General features: G+C 37.9%; 1 protein-coding gene across 13 annotated transcripts in view; it reads right to left on the reverse strand.

The window, feature by feature from the left end:
- The window catches only part of LOC125073813 (plasma membrane calcium-transporting ATPase 2), a 167,750-nt gene that overhangs the window by 2,241 nt on the left and 147,020 nt on the right, over positions 1-18,489 (reverse strand). For 7 of the 13 annotated variants that reach the window (XM_047684885.1, XM_047684884.1, XM_047684881.1 and 4 more), the window contains 12 exons: positions 18,213-18,455; positions 17,890-18,128; positions 17,479-17,641; positions 17,082-17,183; positions 16,786-16,965; positions 16,446-16,640; positions 16,096-16,302; positions 15,613-15,811; positions 14,805-15,016; positions 14,352-14,503; positions 13,559-13,685; positions 2,068-2,136 (listed from right to left, as the gene is read on the reverse strand). In XM_047684885.1, coding sequence (XP_047540841.1) covers positions 2,068-2,136; positions 13,559-13,685; positions 14,352-14,503; positions 14,805-15,016; positions 15,613-15,811; positions 16,096-16,302; positions 16,446-16,640; positions 16,786-16,965; positions 17,082-17,183; positions 17,479-17,641; positions 17,890-18,128; positions 18,213-18,455 — 2,088 coding nt within the window. Of the gene's footprint in view, positions 1-2,067; positions 2,137-5,992; positions 8,008-8,306; positions 8,326-8,866; positions 8,996-13,558; positions 13,686-14,351; positions 14,504-14,804; positions 15,017-15,612; positions 15,812-16,095; positions 16,303-16,445; positions 16,641-16,785; positions 16,966-17,081; positions 17,184-17,478; positions 17,642-17,889; positions 18,129-18,212; positions 18,456-18,489 lie in introns of those variants that run through there. The other 6 variants (XM_047684889.1, XM_047684890.1, XM_047684891.1 and 3 more) reach the window with 5 other exon arrangements.

Here is an 18,489-nt window from a genome sequence, read left to right on the forward strand (position 1 = left end):
ACTTAAAAACTCACTCTTGATACACGATACTTGCACTGAGTGACATACATTCAATTGGAGTTTGAGTGATAGAGTTGGAAAATCCAAAAACCAGACAGACTTGAAATATTTAAAAGCATCATGTATCAATCACGTTTGTACTGTCTCGTTCATGGACGATTTGCGTTCAATACATTATGAATGATTTTGAAAATTAATTTATTTCCAGCAAAGAATTTACGCTCTCGTCCATCGACGAGGTAGTATGTGGAAAGACAAAAACAGAATTGCAGTCACACGTGGGTTAAATTTGGATTTTTTACAGGATGTGCCAATGGTGTGCTGCGCGACACGTAGAACGGTTAACATTTACTGGACTGAATCCGTTCCATCGGTTTTATATTCAAAAAAACATATACATTGGAACGTTTCATAAAATTAAATTTGAAATAGTGAGCCAGAGCTATACAGTTATAATAGAGTAGCGACGCCTTTTGATTCACCACAGCGATATTTTCATGGTGAAAACAACAACAATATATGCTTTATTAAAAATCCAATATTTGACTGATCTCGTTAAAATTAGCTTGTTTTCGCCATGGAAACGGAAAAGTGTAAATCAGAAGGCAGCGCCCTCACATAAATGAAAAAATGTACATTGTTTGGAAAACATAAATAGAAGCACACCGAGCCATTAAAAGAAAGGCGTGAAGCGGTAGGTAATTCAAAATTCCAGTCACAGATAATCCACGCGCAGGTCCAGAGAAGGGGTTAAAAGGGCCCCCAAAAAAGGTGACTCAATTATTCTTCAATTATCGTACAGATCTTTTGACCCCCTCTCCAAATATTGTGTAAGTCCGCCATTGCAGGTCGAGGTGCCGGCGAGGCCACCCGCTTCCTCGCATGCCATGCAGTGAAATATGACCTACTTGCCCCCGTCAGTCTCTGTTCAGACATCGTCGCAATCGTTAAAAGTGGCGTGTCGGTGTTAGTGGTTCCATGCATTTATGCTCTGTGACTGCATTTCATCGACCTTCTCTATGTGAGCTACTCGCGAAGCTTACGCTACGCACATATGAAGCAACATTGACCACGTATCTTTGTTTGTCCCGGACATTAAGCAAAGCTATTACACCCGAAACGATTTAAATCTTCCCAAACCACGCGCTCTATGATGTATCTCAGAAGCGGTATGCTACCCTTAAGGATTTTAAATCTAAAAGCCTGTATCACGATGGAGTCCAATGTTTATTTGATGAAAGCTTCCATGTCGAATCCTTGACGCTTTATGCATTTTTTATGGAGCTCTGATTTTGTTTATTTATGTGCAAAAATGAGGCAAAATAATATATACATACATCTACTTCAGCTGCTACGAATGATGATGATTCTTTTGTACATTTCGTTAAGATTATCAAAATTTATACCGAAAAAAATCTAAAAGTGCCCCAAAATCTAGTTTCATTTTTCATTCAAATAAAGTGAGAAAAATTTAATATTAAATATATATGAAAATATAAAACAACTAGTCTTTGATCTACAAAAGCGTTATGGTATCAGCGAATATTCGATATCAATAATTATATTCTTGAAATTCTTAAACAATACGATATCATTTTTTTGTAAAAAAAATACTTTATACAATGTTAAGATAAAATGTTCACATACTTTGATTAAATCTTACATTCAATTCCATTAAATTAATCTAAATCTTTAACTATGAAAACATTGTGATCGGTGTTGGGCGCTAAATGGATGACAAATGTCGACATCAAACACATAACTTGTTCCGGAACCCTTTCGTAAACCGTGGAACATGCACTCGTATCCATGCTCGTAATGATTAGCATGCAAGCTGAACACTGACCGATTAATTTCAAATAAAGCAATAATACAATTATATATATAAAAAATATACATGTTATAGATACGAGAGAAGTTAAAGGGTCAGTGTGGAAAGAAAACGGAACAATAACGGATGAAACATTTGTAAGTAGAGTACAGTAAATAGTAAAACGAAACAGTAAGGACAAAGTAAAAACAAACGTAGTTGTGAGTGAAAGAGCAGGCTTTGTTTTATAATCTTACAGCTTGATCGGTAGAAGTCTTGCTGTAGGGCACAGGAATCAAGCGCTCTTGTAACTCGCCACCTATGACCTTCCGTGTGCAATGGGGATTCATGGAAAAGAAAACGAAAACAAGAACATGAAGTAAAAAGATATACGACACGAAGAGTGGCGGAACGCGCCTTGCGCTGAGATAACTGTGGTGCTTACGATCGAACGCTATGCAAAAATTAAAAATTTAAAAGGGTATATTTACAAATTTTACAAAAAACTAAAAAAAAAAACAAGATTAAAAAATAAGAAATTAAATTATATGCACATAAAATCAAGTAAAATAAAAACTAAAATTACTTAAAAATAAATCGATAAAACAAATGGTCATAATAAAAAAATGAAGGTAAAAATAGCGTCCGATAGAATAGCAGTGAAAGATATTGCAGAGAGCGTTATTGAACAGTATAAACTCGGGGACTGTCGGAAGCAGTGCCTCGCGAAGCGATATACAGGTCTCAGGAAGAAGATAAATTAAAAAATAGAGTAGGTTAACTAAAATAACGCAGGGTCTTCCTATAACCTTAAGAAGCACATTCATGGGTTGTGCACTTAATAACTATGTCTATACAATTCCATCCAGGGCTCCGTTACATCCATATTTCTTTATAAATAATAATAATAATAAACATAATAAAATCATAAATACAATATAAAAACATTGATCGAAATTTACATAAATAGCTCTCGATCGAAATAAATGCGAATTGAAGCTTAACACTGATTTCAATTAAACAAATCATTTTTTTGTTCTGTGCGTGTGTGTCCGTGTTCGGTGTGTTTGCACACACAATCGTGTGTTCCATATCGATTATCTTCATGCGATACGATCTAATAAGCACACACATTTTATTGACGGAGTCGCTCACATACCAGATATCTATTATAATTGTAAAACATTTTATAACTACGTATAAATTAAAAATATATAAGCACTATGAATAGGGTGATGGCAAATGAATGAACAACCTATTCTATACCGATTTTCGTCACAGATCATTTTTTCGTCCCCACAATTCTATGAATCTAACAACAAAATATACTTCGTGATACTAAAACTAAGATCAAAGCTGAGCATCTACTTCGAAACATAATTCAACAGCAAACGAAGTGTCCTCGTATTGTTGGTGAAATTTTATTAAGACTGTTAATAACTTACGTATAAATATTTTACAAATAAATAACTTATTCGTAAACGAATCGATTACTTAATAATTTTTCACCGGCATTTCTAAGAGATCATGCTGTGTCGCTAACACTAGACAAGCTAAGCGGTCTCTAACATTGAGCTATCGTACAACAAACATTCTGGCCAATGTTGGACGAGAACATCTAACACTTGGCCAACATTAAGGACACAGTACACTTCCGTAGACGGCCAGTTACCTTATAATGCAGCTCCCAACGAGGCACGGGGTGAAATGAAAGTTACTTTGGAGTAGAGATACTTTATTACTAAGGTTTAATAAGAGACAAGAAGCAGTAGAACAGCAGAGTACCAGTTTATACCAAGTTCATTGGTTCTGTAGCAGAAAATCATGCTCTGCTATTTTATTTTAAAGTGTTTTAATCTATTGGCGTGAAGAAAACCACTATAAGCGTAATATTATTATTATTTTTTTTTGATAAAAGTTTAACTTTTATAACTATCACTTGGTGTACACCAAAACACGCATTAGATTTTTTTTCCATATATTTTAGCATTATATTTTCATTATTGTACCTAATCTTAATATTTTATAGCAGGCGATTATTTCACTACACAAAGTGCATTTACAGAGTTAAAAAAACGATATATTAACAACATATGTATATATCATATTCAAATTGTTATATAAGTCACATCACACTTTCGAGATATTTAAATTTGCTTGAGACGGTTCCTGTTGTGGGCAAAGGGCTGGAAAATAAACAAAATAACCAAAAGAAATCGATAGACCAGGTAAGAATGATGTATAGTGTCATAGACAAACTAACTACTTTTAAATCATAGAAGATACTATTTCTAATATATATCTACTTCATGCATTTAATAGTAGTTTATTGAAAAATTACATCGAGATATACACCGAGAAGGCTTCATTCAACTAACAGGAAAATATAGAATTACTAAAAATTCAGAGCAGCACAGCCCATACCGCAAACATTAAGACGATTTTCTCTATATTAAACTATGTAACAATTATACACAAATCGATCGAAAACATCTAATAATGCATTCAATAAATAATAAAATAATAATAATATCAAGCAAATTTGAATATCACTTATTATTTAAAAGTTCAAAGCACTCGGTAGCAGAAAAATGTATTAATTCATAAATATGGCACATGAATTATTCGTTAGAAAATTAATATTTTCATTATAAAAATTTTTACATTTGCACAACACACAACAACGTCATAGAACATCCATTAAAAACTAAAAGGAAAACGTTATTTAGAATATTTACAAAAAAGTTATTTATATAACCATTTCGTAAAAAAATAAACATAAGTGCATATAAATCACTTTTTAGCTATAAATGATTTTTTTTTTTGTATTTATTTTATAGCTAAGTATTCCAATCTAAAAACAGTGCACCATAAGTTTTAATTCTATATTTTATATTTTGCAAATTTTCTAATATTTTTCCTTATTCTAGTATTTTTAGTAAACATTTTCAAGTCATAATTAATTATACTACATTTACAGTTTAATAGATATTTACGGAAAAGTGAAAGATTTCTTTACGGAGATTATATTTTTTAGAGAAAGATTAAAAATGTTTAAAGGCTTCTTTTATTTAATTTTTATTGGCAGTTAATATTTGATCACTTCGATACGATTATATTAAGCTTCAGCTCATTTTATTCAAAAATGTTTTTAGATTATAACTTTTTTTGGTAAACACGTTTAAATAAGTCTTCCATAATTTTGTAAAAAATTGTATAATTTTAGTGTAAAACTTTTGATGTTTTAGTCGATTTTAGTTTAGTGTTTAGTTAGTTTTAGTCATCGCTCTGATGCGACACCGGGCTGAGTGCTGGCAAGGAGCTGCCGCCGGATTGGACGCTGATCCTCCTGTGCTCCGCCAAATAATTATTGACAAATATCCTGCGGCCGGCCAATATGTCCGCTTTTTGCTGCAAAACAACATGACGCAGGCGTCAGTGAGCCGCAGCACACGGGCCTCCGCAGCGACACTACTCGTAACCAAACTGCTCGGTGTTGCCAATACGAAAAAAGAAAAAGGGTTCGCGGCATTCCAAAACCAAATATTTTAAAGAATAACGATTATTATTATTTTTATATTATGTCTTTTTGGGGTAGAATTATTACGTATTCTGTAAGGTTAGTAGAAAAAATTTAGTATGTTGGTTTTAGAATTCCAAAACTACTTGAAGTGAGGAATTTTAATAGCTGTTAATAGAAAATGTATTAAAAAAATTTAGGTAGCAGTTTCGTTACTAATTAAGTGCCTAAATTTAACTAGGATAGGGGCATTCACACTAGCTTGGGGGAGGGCAGTCCAGGGCATCCAGTAGCAATGAAAATATATAAAATATATTATTTAAAGAAAAATACCGTGTTTGAAAGCTACTACTACGTAATAAGTTAACAGAAATCCGGTATGTGAGCTAGAACACGACGCAGTATACTCAGTGCGGTATCGCCCCAGGTACTGTCAAATGAAATATCGGTACAATTGAAATAAATACTTTTATTAAAATGAGTTTTAATATTAAGATGATTGTATATATGCCGGTTAAGTATATAAGTATATTTAACACTAAAAGTAGTTACATGTAACTCAAAAATAAGATAATGAAATCAACTTATTAAATAAGTACTTACACAACCGAGTCAACGATAAAAATTAGAAAAAATAATAATAATAAAAAATGAAAAAAAATCTACAGGTCTCCTTTTTGAGTTTTGAAATGATAAAATTGTATTTAATACTTAATTTCTAGTTTTGGTGTAATAGTGGAGATATTAAATTAACGATATTTTTTTTTTGTATTTTTTTAGCTGCTTATAAACTAAACTTAGAGGTTTGGTAGTTATTGTGATGAGAAAAGTACAATTAGTTTAAGAAAAAAAAAAATGAACATTGACGTTCTATGCGTATAAAGTATGTTAAGATTGAGACTCAGTTTACGCAATGTAAATAATAAATAAAATTAATATATAGCATTTATAAACTATATAATCAAATAGTCTACCAAACATCTAATTTAAATTAAAAAAAAAACAACTTGTGCATACTCACAGACATCTGTATACATGCAAAATGCTGTAACATAAGCATGATCACACTTTAAATGCGAAGCAAAAATTAATTAAGAATTACAAAAAAAAGAAAACAACATTTGTACCAAATTTAAAATAAAACATCTTCAATAGATACTCTGTACTTACAAGCTAAGAGGCAGCCATTTTGTTGACGCGCAAGTCACAAAATGGCGGCTTGCGTTATTTACCTCCGACACGAGGTGTCGGTTAGTTAAACCTACTACTGAGCGATTTCGTGTTTTGTACGTAGAAGTTAAGATCGTAAATTCATAAGCCAGAGCGTGTATGTACCGAAGACGTCAGAGAACGTGCAACACGGGCGTCATGCGTCACTACTACTGTACAGTACTTTGATTACTGACGAGTACCTACTTCGTGGTCGGGCGGCGGCTTGCAGCGAAGCCTACTCGACTCAGACCTAAACTTACCGTTAACATCTGAAATAGAGCGTTCTTTCTAAAACTGGGCGGCCCCCACCATAACAAATACTATTGAAAGAAAATGCTATGGAATTTGCTTGAAAATTTATTAATTGTAAATAGTTCTCGTAACATTTCGCATACGTTCTACAGGTTCTTTTCGTTCAGTTCACACATCGTTCGTTAGCTCTCTCAGTCGGAAAGCGTCGTGTCCCATTCATATTAAACTTCAGGTAGGCGTATACAAGGTCAATATAGCTATTATAGATTATATAGTGATCTTCTATAAGTATAATCTGATTAAAATAACATATAGTTATTGATATATTAATTGTAGATCTAATTGTATCCCAGTTTTAGGCAGAAACAGGGTATAAGTGGTCCCAAAATTTACTATGAAACAAAACACCAAGGCTGCCGATCGGAGCTCCTCGAGGTCGTCCAACGGTCGAGGGAGCTCCTCGTACATACGATACTACTCACACAAAAAGCTAGTGAGAATCTCATTAAGTATTATTAGTTATTTAGTAAAATTTTAAGAGTCAAAAGTTAAGATACATTTTTACTTTAAGGAGTTAAGATTAAGTTCTCGATTTTTCGTAACAGCTATACAAAATATCACTGCTCTGATATACATATAAAGACGTTCGAGAAAATTACAAACTTATTTACATACAGTATCGTCTCTAGAGTAGCAGTGTTCGTTACATTCGTCCGAGTCGGAGCGCCTCGGCGGAGTCGTTCGACCTACGCGGGCTCGGGCCGGCAGAGGCTACCTCCGAATCCTAATTACTCTCCGCTCTATGGAAACTTTAACATTACGAAACTTCAACAGGTCACAAATACAAATCGAAAACGTACAGGAGCGCTCCGGCGCGGTAACAGGCACGATCGGTCTAGGAGCCTAACGACGTCGGGCCTCGCCTATCCGTACGGTTTATTGCTATCGGCTACCTAGATCTAAAATTTCAACACTTAACAAAAATCTTATCGCACTAGATCGAGACGGGTCGCGGGTCGCGAGCGCGTTAAGTACGGGCGGCTCAGAATATGGTGGTCTCGGTGCGCGGCGCGGCCGGCACGTCGTCCGCGTCGATGTAGGCGATGTCCGGCGGCGCGGCGCGCAGGCGCGAGCGCAGGCCGGCCGCCGAGTGCGCCGACAGTCGCTCCTCCAGGTCCTCGAGCGTCGACTTGAACGCGCGCACCACGCGCAGCTGCAACCAACACACGGGTGACGGCCTCCGACACACCCTCGCCCGCCACCCGCCGCGCCTACTCGCCGACTCGCCGACTCGCCACCGATACGCAAGAGTGTGGTGTGGATGTTCCGCCCGCTCGCGCCGACCGGTCGGCTCCTTCCGCGACCGCGACCGTACGGGTGCCGGCGACCGCCGCGAGATACGAGTGGCCTCGATGAGGGGAGAACTCTACATGAGATAAGAAGCGGGGAGGGGAGTGCTCGGAGTGCCAAGTATCGATAGCGCGGGTGGAGACAGGGTGCGCGGGGCGACGGTGCCAGATGAGGGCGACATCTACAGCCAGAGACGTGGGAGATGCAAACAGACGAACAGAACAGAACTATAAGGGTGCTTCCGGTGAGTCTTCGACACTGCCATCGATCACCGTTACCGACGACGTGACACATCTCGTGATATTTAAAGCTTTAAACGAAAATACAAATATAAAGCCGTGACATTTTCGGATTTGAGTGTTTTTAAAATTTTCGAAAGAGTGATCTTTTAGAAGAAGAGAACAAAAAAAAACAAATAAAACGAAAAAAAAAATCAACTTAAAACGAAACAGAAAAGCCAATTATGATAGTGATTGCAGTTGCTTTAGAAAAAAACCTAAAAGGTACCGTGGTCACACATTACTGAAAAATTTGTTTGAAATGCTTTTAACGCAAATTTAAGCGAAACTCTAGATTACAAAACGATCGCAAACGTGACAGTGTCGAGTGACTCGCCGCAAGCGTGCCGTGTGGGAGTCAGGCACGCTAGGCGCTAACCGCTAGAGCGCTAGGGCTAGACTAGGGCTAGGCTAGGCTAGGGCTAGGGCTAGGGGTGGGTGTACCGTGAGCGTCCGTCGCACGCAGCGCGCCGCCAGCCGCCGCGCCCGCCACTACACCTCCGTCTCCAACACCGGCCGGGGCTGCCAACAACATCTCTCTACGACGCGCGGCTCGCCCCATTCGACACCGTCCTACGCCACGCAGCCCTAGCTTTACAACCGCTCGCCCAGATATGGGACAACACTCACTCTTTCCCCCCTCTTTACAAAAACCGGAGACGACTATGAGATCGATATGCCCACAGGACATATCGTTACCCTTTTTCGTCTGAGCATAGTACGAGGATTTGCTCGTCCGACGTCATCTATGTAGTTGAAAACCATTGCAAGGTAAAACCATTCTGGAGTAGTTGAAAGTCACATAATTTGGGCACATAGTGCAGAAAAATCAGTGAAGTGATGAGACGAAGATATATTGCTCAGAGAGGAAGAATCCTGTAAATTCATAGACGGACCCGAAAGTGCTTGCTTTTAATTCGCTTGTAAGTAATGCATTGGATTTGGATAACTAGAAAACATTAATGAAATCTAATTTCTAAGTTTTAATAAATTATATCATTCCAAATAAATATACTTGGTTTCAAAATTAATTTGTTGAAAGAAAAATCAATGATTGGTCAAATAAATGTTCGTTTTAAACAAAAAAAAAAAAAAAACCTCGAATCCGATCTTGAAAACGTGCCATCGTATGTAAAAAGGTAAAATAATTATTTAAGATGAAACAGATGACGTCGGGACGATCAAAAAATTTGAGTCCCAAAAATATTATAAAAGAACAAAATTGTCCCCATATCTGTCGTAGCTACAAGCAGGCCAACACGGAAAAACAGACTGTTTATAGAGTATACATATAATAAAATTGTGAACAATTGGTGTCTGTACATGGAAAATTATGGGACAATTAGTGTTTGGCGATGATGTTATCGACGATGTTATAAAATTTATAAGTCATGTCCTGTCCGTTCGTCAAAATGGCACTAATGAAGATTTGGTGAGGCGAAGAATTAATTTCAACCGGCTTTTCACAGTTTAATTTCACAGATCATACCATGTCTAGGGTCAGAGAATCGGCCAGGGAATTGAGAGATACATTGAGTTTTTTATAATCTTGTATATACATATACATGCACACGAAAGAACGCGGGCCCAGCTGGTAACTAAACAAAAAGAGAATTGTGTCGGTGTAACATGAGGCATGTTCGCGGCCGGTCGGCCAGTGTCACGTGATAGATATATGACTTGAAGTGCCAACGTAAACAAAAATAAACATAAAATAAAATTAATAAGAATGAGGAACTGAAAATTATAAGAGAGGAGTCGAATCGAGGCCTCAGCTACCCTGTAGATCAACTGCTACACTACGCCTAAACAACGCAGGGGATGACACCTAGAGATGCTTGGACCAGGGTTCACTACCAATCAGTCGCCGTGATAACACCTAAAATATGCCAAAGTACAATGGCTTTAACGTCATTCACGTATTTACCATGGTTGCATTATTTATATGTGAATTTTATAGCATATTTTAAATTTTAATCTATTTCAAATTCCATACGTCTCTATGGTGGTGGCTCGCGTTTACTATCTCGCACGTTTTTAGTATGGATCTTTGATGTTAACACACACTTAAATTACTAGCATGCCATTTTTTATTTTAGTATTAAACATCCAATTTCGGGAGCCAAGGAGGAACTTGCCTACATATTTAGTTTTTGACGATGTTATTGCTGTTCATTGACTTTATTTGCGGAAACGATAAATGATAATAACCTTTAATTGCATTTATATTTTATGCTGACGTAGGGTAGTTAATGATACAGCTATAACATCGACACAAAAAGTTAGGAAGCTACACAAATTCACTGTTTTGGTTATATTTCCTTTTTATTCGGAACGTGTTATTTTCTACGTGTTACTCACCAAACGCCGACTCGGCAAGATGATCTTCTATATACATAATACATACGGACACTACAACAAGCCTAACAAAATACGGCAAAATAACACAATGAAGGCATCTTTCCAACGGCAAGGCAAGGCAAAACTACAGACATAAAACTCTTCGCCGTCCAGTTTGACGCTTACACCCCTGACTGACGACATACCCCCGAGACACGGCCCAAAAGGACATACACATACAAAAAGAAAAACAAAACAAAAATAAAATAAAAACAAATAAAAACACATAAAAACATTGACAATACAACGGCAAAGGAAAGAGACGGGTTCGACCGAGACGGTTAACTTGGTTAGTACGGCGAGCAATCACGGCATGCTCCAATTGGTATAAAACTATTCATTTCTTGTTCAAGAAAAATCCACGCCACACTCAAGTAAATTAACGTACTTTTAACGGCAGTAACCGAATACGATCAGATATAAAAATAATACATTTAAAATAATCAAAACATTTGAGAAATAATTTAAATTAACAAGTTACTGCTCATTTATATCGGTAACGTATGTTAGTGGTACGCCGTGCGGACCGACAGCGGGTTCGTAAACGAACGGCGTTTCAACTCATTCATTCAAACAGAGCTGGGTTGCTTTGGATCAGTAGCGAGGATGTATCGGGTTGGCGTTTCACAAGCAAAAAAAAAACACTATTCATTATAATAATAAATTAAAAAACATACAAAAAATAGTAAAAAAAAATTAAAAAAAAAATCAAACAGTCAGTATGACTAAATAAAAGATAGAGAGAAAAGAAACAGTCATATTCATATCGCGATGTGGTTTGATGTTGAGTGATAGTATCTATCGGGGTATAGTCATAGTAACTGTTTGAGGATACGCAATGAGGGATAAGTAACATCGTCACAGCCTACATAAATCGCATGCCAATAGGGTGAAGTGGGGGGAGGCGGTACAGTCAACTCGGGTTATATAAATGATAAAAGAAATAACTATCGGGAAGCGTCAGACTGTATTTCGGTACTGCGGAACATGCATGGCCGTAACTCGCGATGTTTAGACAAACTAGTGTACTTCTAACTGGGCTGGGCCCGGATTCATGACATCCAGAAAGAGACAGTAATACGTGAGAGCGAGAGCTATAGACTGAAAGGTATAGTCGAGTTGAGATATTGAAAAAGCACGTAAGAGTCAAGAAACAGGATGTCATGAAACCAGGTTTGAAATTAATAGTTTTAAGATAAAATCTATTTAACATTGTTCGGTTGCCAATTTCTTATCATTTTAATTTATATTTATTTATTAATATACCAAAAATCATATCAATAAAATTAGCGATCGAACAATTTTTCACTACGTTAATGGGCCAAAATAATAGCGTAACTACTCATTACTCTGTAAAGTGTTTCTCTGTGGGCTTGGAAATAATAACTATCGTAATAGAACAGAAGTACAGGAGAGTGAAAAAAAAAATAAAAAAAAAATAAACGAGTCGTGAAAGTAAAACAAAAAAGAAAAACATAATTAAAATGTAACAAAATGAAAACGTACGTTAAGTCTGAAAGTTTGAATTCATTATCGATTACTTTTAACTCGGTGTCGTTATACGACTGACATTACGGAACTGTGAATAATCCGGCTTACTGTAACCAATAAATCAAAAAATGTGTAACAAAATGAATTAGCGTTCTATATAATCAATTGTTCTATGACGGTCTCTATATATGATAATATGCATAGTATTGAAAAATGGTGGTTAATCGATTTGTATGCAAAAATATTAAAATAATATATATATATATAAATGGACAATAATATCGACTTAGCGTAGGATGCCCACGGTATCCGCAGTGTTGACCTGTTGATACTTGATACTGCTAGATTTAAACAGTACTGCTGTAACCTCAAAACTTATCCCTCTTTCATCTACACGATCACTTTCTGCCACTTCTATCATTGTTATTTATTCAAAATCATTTCGTCATACATCGTAACTGCAACGTGTTGACTTCATAATTACTTATATTTAATACTGACACAATTACAAAGTTAATTATTTACAGTTATGATAAATGACAATTCTCGAAATTAATTATTCAATTAAATTTCTGTTTTTTTTTTTTTTATTTTAAATAACCATCGTTTGCAAAAGTTATTAATTAATCTTACATAGTTATGAATATTTAAAATATATTAATGTATAAAATTGCAAGAGATGGTTATAAAAAAATCCTAACAATAGTTATTTAATCGTTTTTTAAAGAAGAGCTATATAAATAACTATATAGAGTAACCTTTAGAAAATATTGCGAACAAATATAGTACCCACATAATTTCTTTTGCATTTCAGCACAATTTAAGCTCAATATAACTTTTCGGTAAAGCAAATTTTCCCACATTAACCCGGTCACCGTATCAGACGCCATTTTGCTCTGCTGAGAATGGCGTTTAATACGATATACTGATTTTGCCAGAAAAGCTTTCTCGAAACGGGCGACTATGTGACGACGTTTGTGTGTTAAAAATTTTCTAAAATTGTAAAGACTTGGAAAAAAAATAACAGCTAATTTTTTTTTGTTCTGAGAATAAATATGTAATTTAATTCTATAAATAAATAATTATTTAATATTATTACTCCATGAACTTGGAACTGTTTTCAATGAAATGGAACCTGACGTTAAACATGTTTGTTTGTATATGTAGTATGCGTGCACGCAGCCGCCACACAGCCGCCCCGCCCCCCCCCCCCGCGGCCCCCCGCGGCCCCCCCGCGGCCCGTACCTGTGTCTGCAGGCGCGTGAGGCCGCGTATCCACAGGATCTGGCCGGCGCGCGGCTTCTTGTCGAGGTCGGCGTCGTAGTCCGGTCCGGGCTGAATGGTCTCCGGGTCGGGCTGGCCGCGGCCCCAGCTGCCGGTCGGGTGACAAGGTTGATTGGCCGGTAGGCAGAGACATTGTATAAATTTACATAAAAATACGTTTTGAATGAACTTTACGACCAAATGCTACTGCTCTGATTGTCTTATAATTAATATATGTTTACAAATATACTACTGTCCGACTAACTAGTTTTTACACTATATACTCTGTGCATGGCGTCTTGTGTGGAAACGAAACGTCATCAGTGTAAGGCACATTCACTCACGTAGTCTCACGCCTCATTTTTGTGTTCTTAGAGGAAACTTCGGTTGTAGACGTCCGCGGGTTTGGAGAGTGACTTCGACTTTTAAAGTTTATGCACCACTCACAAAATCTTGGAGTTAAGGCGTTTGTTAATTATACATTTTATTTACTGGTAAGTCTAGTATTATATCAGTTACTTAATTTACCAAGAAATAGTAACAGGTAATTTTAATATTTTGTAATACGACGGAGTACCCTAAGAAAAGTACATACTACATATATTCTTCCAATTGAAACATCAGAAAACAAAGTACTTGTTTTATAAAGAAAAAGTTCGTTATAAACCGATATTGATTCAATCATTAGGTATTCTTAAAGTTTTTTAAAAGACTCAAAATACTAATCGAAATATATCTTACTATATTTTCTAGCAACCACTGGTAGCTCACTAACCTGAGCTTCTTGGGTATCTTCCTAGTGGGCACTGTGGTGACGAGCTGTCCCCACACCAGCGTGCCGGCTCCGAAGAACAGGCACCACAACCACTGGTCTATCGTGAGCGCCGCCGTGCTGAACGCCATGCCACCGAACTGGATTATTATCACCTGGAATTTGGACAGCGGTGGAATTACATAGAGTGGCGGTTACGGCGTTTTGTACCTGCAACTTAATTACACACTACAAAAATAGTACTTACATTTAACGACCGGTTTATATACGAAGGGCTTCATAAATTCTAATTTTTATTTTAAAGATTTTTGACAATTTTATAGCTGTCGCTGTCAATTTTAATTTTTTTATGTAAAGTAACTTACCACTTGAAGATCGAACGACTGTTTAATAAATCTCTTCATAGATAATCTAATTAGACAAAAATGGTGACGAATCTAATATGTCGAATGTTACCTGAGAAAAAGCGGTTCCGATCCAAATAGAGTAAAAGATGGGGTTGGTAAAAAGCCCCTGGAACACATTTCTCTGGCCGTGGATCTTTCGCGCGTTGATTTCGTTGAAGAGGGTCATCATCACGAACGTGTTGAATATGATTGTGAAGTGTTGGGAGGGTTCCGAGCTGAGTTGCTGGCCACGACCCGATGGGATGTTTAACATTTTATCGCCTGTTCGGATAAAAGTTATTTCAACCAAACTATCCATATAATTATACAAAGCGGACTTTTTTAAATTCTAGTCATAAAAAATAGTTATAAAAAATAAATCTTGATAAATACAATAGTATTATTGTCTAATTATTAGGTGGACTGACAAATGGGCTACCTGATGGTAAGTGGTCACCATCGCCCATAGACACGGGTGCCGTACGAAATATTTACCTTTCCATACAACATCATTGCGACCAACTTTGGGAACTAAGATGTTATGTCACTCGCCCTTCAAACGGGAACAGAACAATGTTAAGAATTGCTATTTGGATATGGAATAGACGATGAGTGGTCGGTACCTTGCACAAAGCCCTACCACCAAGTAATAATATGTATTATATATTTTTTGTTTTATTGATAGTTTGAAACATCTCGAGACTGCTATGAAAAATACCTACAAATATCGGTTTTGGGTTTGGGAACCCAACTTTGGAGGCTGATTGTGCAAAGCTGGTACACATCACTATTAATTCTTGTATTTAATTTTATTATTATAATTTTTTTAATACTATTCTTACTCGTGAGCATATTATTCGTGTTAGCGTGATACTGACCTACGAAAAGCAACATGAATATGATGAAAAGCTGGTAGATGGCCTGTCCTAGGATGTTCTTCATCATCGTCCGGCTGATGAGCGGCTTGGTTCGTCCGTAGGGTTTGCGTTGCAACAGGTCCGGTGTCGGCATCTCGGTGGCCAGCGCGAGGGACGCCAGCGTGTCCATGATTAAGTTCACCCACAACATTTGTACGGCCTTGGGGAAACATTTATCAGTTCTTTAACGGTTTTCTTTCATCATTACTTATAAACAATAAAATATACAAATAAACATATTTGTTAAAAAATGTCTAAGGAATGTTCTTTTTGTTTTAAATGCAGTGTGTGTTAACCATTTACTCGTATGGTCCAGAAACCATCCGAATCAACAAAGTATTTACAATGAGAGTTGGTATCAGGCATATGATAAGTTGTACACATTTTTTTTTTCCTCCCCCTACAAATGGTGGTTCCATTGGGCTAACGAGTGATAGGGCTCACCTTGAGCGGGCTGTCCTGGATGGCGCAGGCACCGATGAAGGCGACGATGACAGCCACCACGTTGACGGTGAGCTGGAACTGCAAGAACTTGGCGATGGAGTCGTACACGTTGCGGCCCCACATCACCGCCTTCACGATGGACGAGAAGTTGTCGTCCGTCAGGATGATGTCCGACGCCTCCTTGGCCACGTCCGTGCCGGCGATACCCTGCGGTGGAGATCGGTGTTACTCAGATAGCTAACAATTTGAGGATTTTTAACCGACTTAAAAAGTAAGGTTCCTTTCTTTCTGACTTTTTAATGTTTCTTTGGATCTTATTTCACTATACATAACAATACATGAGTACGTACCATAGCGAAGCCGACATCGGCCTTCTTCAAGGCGGGTCCGTCGTTGGTGCCGTCCCCGGTGACGGCGACCACCTCCCGCTTGTCGAATGCCTTGGACTCGATCATTCCCTTCACGAGTGTATATTTGTCGGTGGGAGACGATCGAGCCAACACACGTAACTTCGGCCACACCCTGTCCAGTAGATGTTGCTGAACCTGAGGACAAACGAGTAATAATTTAATCATATATTTAAAAAAACTAATTAGCCCGGACCCTTGTTGCCCACTAGTGGGACATAAACTGTCTGCTTACGACGTCGTACCATAGTACCACAGTGAAACAGTAGATAACGCAACTCACCTCGCCATTAGCATCTCGGATCCGCTTGTTAAACTCTTTTCCTTCCAATATAAGGAAATCATCGGTGGGTTTCAGAATACCGCACTTGACGGCTATGGAGCGGGCAGTGTTCACGTTGTCTCCGGTCACCATCCGGACAGTTATACCGGCCTTCTGGCACTTCTTGATCGCTTCTGGCACCTGAATCGAGGATAAAACTATTATTAAATAACTCGTAACATTGAAGATAATCTGATTGTCTTTGATCTGACTTATTTATTAATCATATATGTAATTGTGTGCAGATCAATCCTTACCTCTGGTCTGACAGGATCCTCAATACCGACGACACACAAGCAAGTCAGGTTATTCACGATGTTGTCTTCGTCGTCCCAATTCGGTTCTTGGTCTATGTGCACCTGATAAAAAAAAAAAACAGTTATTAGAAACTTTGAGGATAGCGAGATAATCGGTGTAAGATAGAAATGAAACTCTGATAGTCCGATGGGACCATTCATCTCAAACGAGATGTTAATTAATGTAATGCATAAAGTTATCTTCTGTTAATCGTGACAGACACTTGGTATAATTATAAAAAGGGTATGTTCATTTAGATATTAACAAAAAGTAGAGTAGGTATTGTAAGTTCCTTTGCCTATCTAAATAAGCCAAGATTTGATGATAACTGCGATTTGCTGTGACTTTTCCACTGACCTGGTTGATATCCGCCTTTCCTGGCACGAAGTCCCTGTAGGCCACTGAGATGGTCCTGAGACCGTCGCAAGCCATGGGTTCGATGACCTGCTTCACGAGCCGATCTTGCATGTCGCGAGTGAACTTCTCTAGCCTGCCTTCATGGCCGTATACGAATGCACATCTGTAGACAATGGAATAGGTCAGATTAGAAGTTTTACTTTATAAATGTATTTAAAGCAGAGGCGATCAAGTTCAAAATCCGAGCAAGCACCATGAGGCGAAATGAGCGTGATTTGTGTTCATAACTCATTTACTATGACTTTTCCGTTACTCCAACTAAATAATTTCATGTAAAATGGATTTAGTATCGTTCATTATTATAAATATGTTTTATCAAACGAAAGATGATTTCGGTAACAGCGAACTCACTTCTTCAAAACGATCTCCGAGGCACCCTTAGTGTAGAGGCGGTAGCCGCCCTTGTAGGGGATGACGGTGGACATGCTCTTGCGCACGGAGTTGAAGGTGTAGACGCGCGTGAAGGACTCCTCGGTGTGGCGCTCGCGGACGGCCTCGTAGCTCTGGCCCAGCGCCACCACGAACCCGAGCAGCGCGCACTCCGTCTTGTTGCCCACTTGCATCGGAGGCCCGGTCGGGTCTTGCGACGGCTGGCACGTTTTAAACCATTCAATTACTTGTCTAAACTATTTTAGAGGCACGCGACATTCGCGAGGAAGATGTCTAACACTCACCATAATCCTAGAGGTGAACGCGCTGTTTACAGCTATACCTTCGATCATCGTTTCCGCAACTTCTTGCGGTATATCCCTGTAGTTGGGCGTGACTTTGCAGAGCCTCTCGCAGATGTACGACTGTACGACCGTCATACGGTTAGTGGTGAGAGTACCAGTCTTGTCGGAGCAGATGGCGGTCGCGTTACCCATAGTTTCACAAGCGTCTAAATGCCGTACCAAATTGTTGTCTTTCATCATTTTCTGAAATAGATAACGTCGTTTAATACTTACCCAA

Source organism: Vanessa atalanta, chromosome 25 (assembly GCF_905147765.1).
Source record: "Vanessa atalanta chromosome 25, ilVanAtal1.2, whole genome shotgun sequence".
NCBI classification, from domain to species: domain Eukaryota; kingdom Metazoa; phylum Arthropoda; class Insecta; order Lepidoptera; family Nymphalidae; genus Vanessa; species Vanessa atalanta.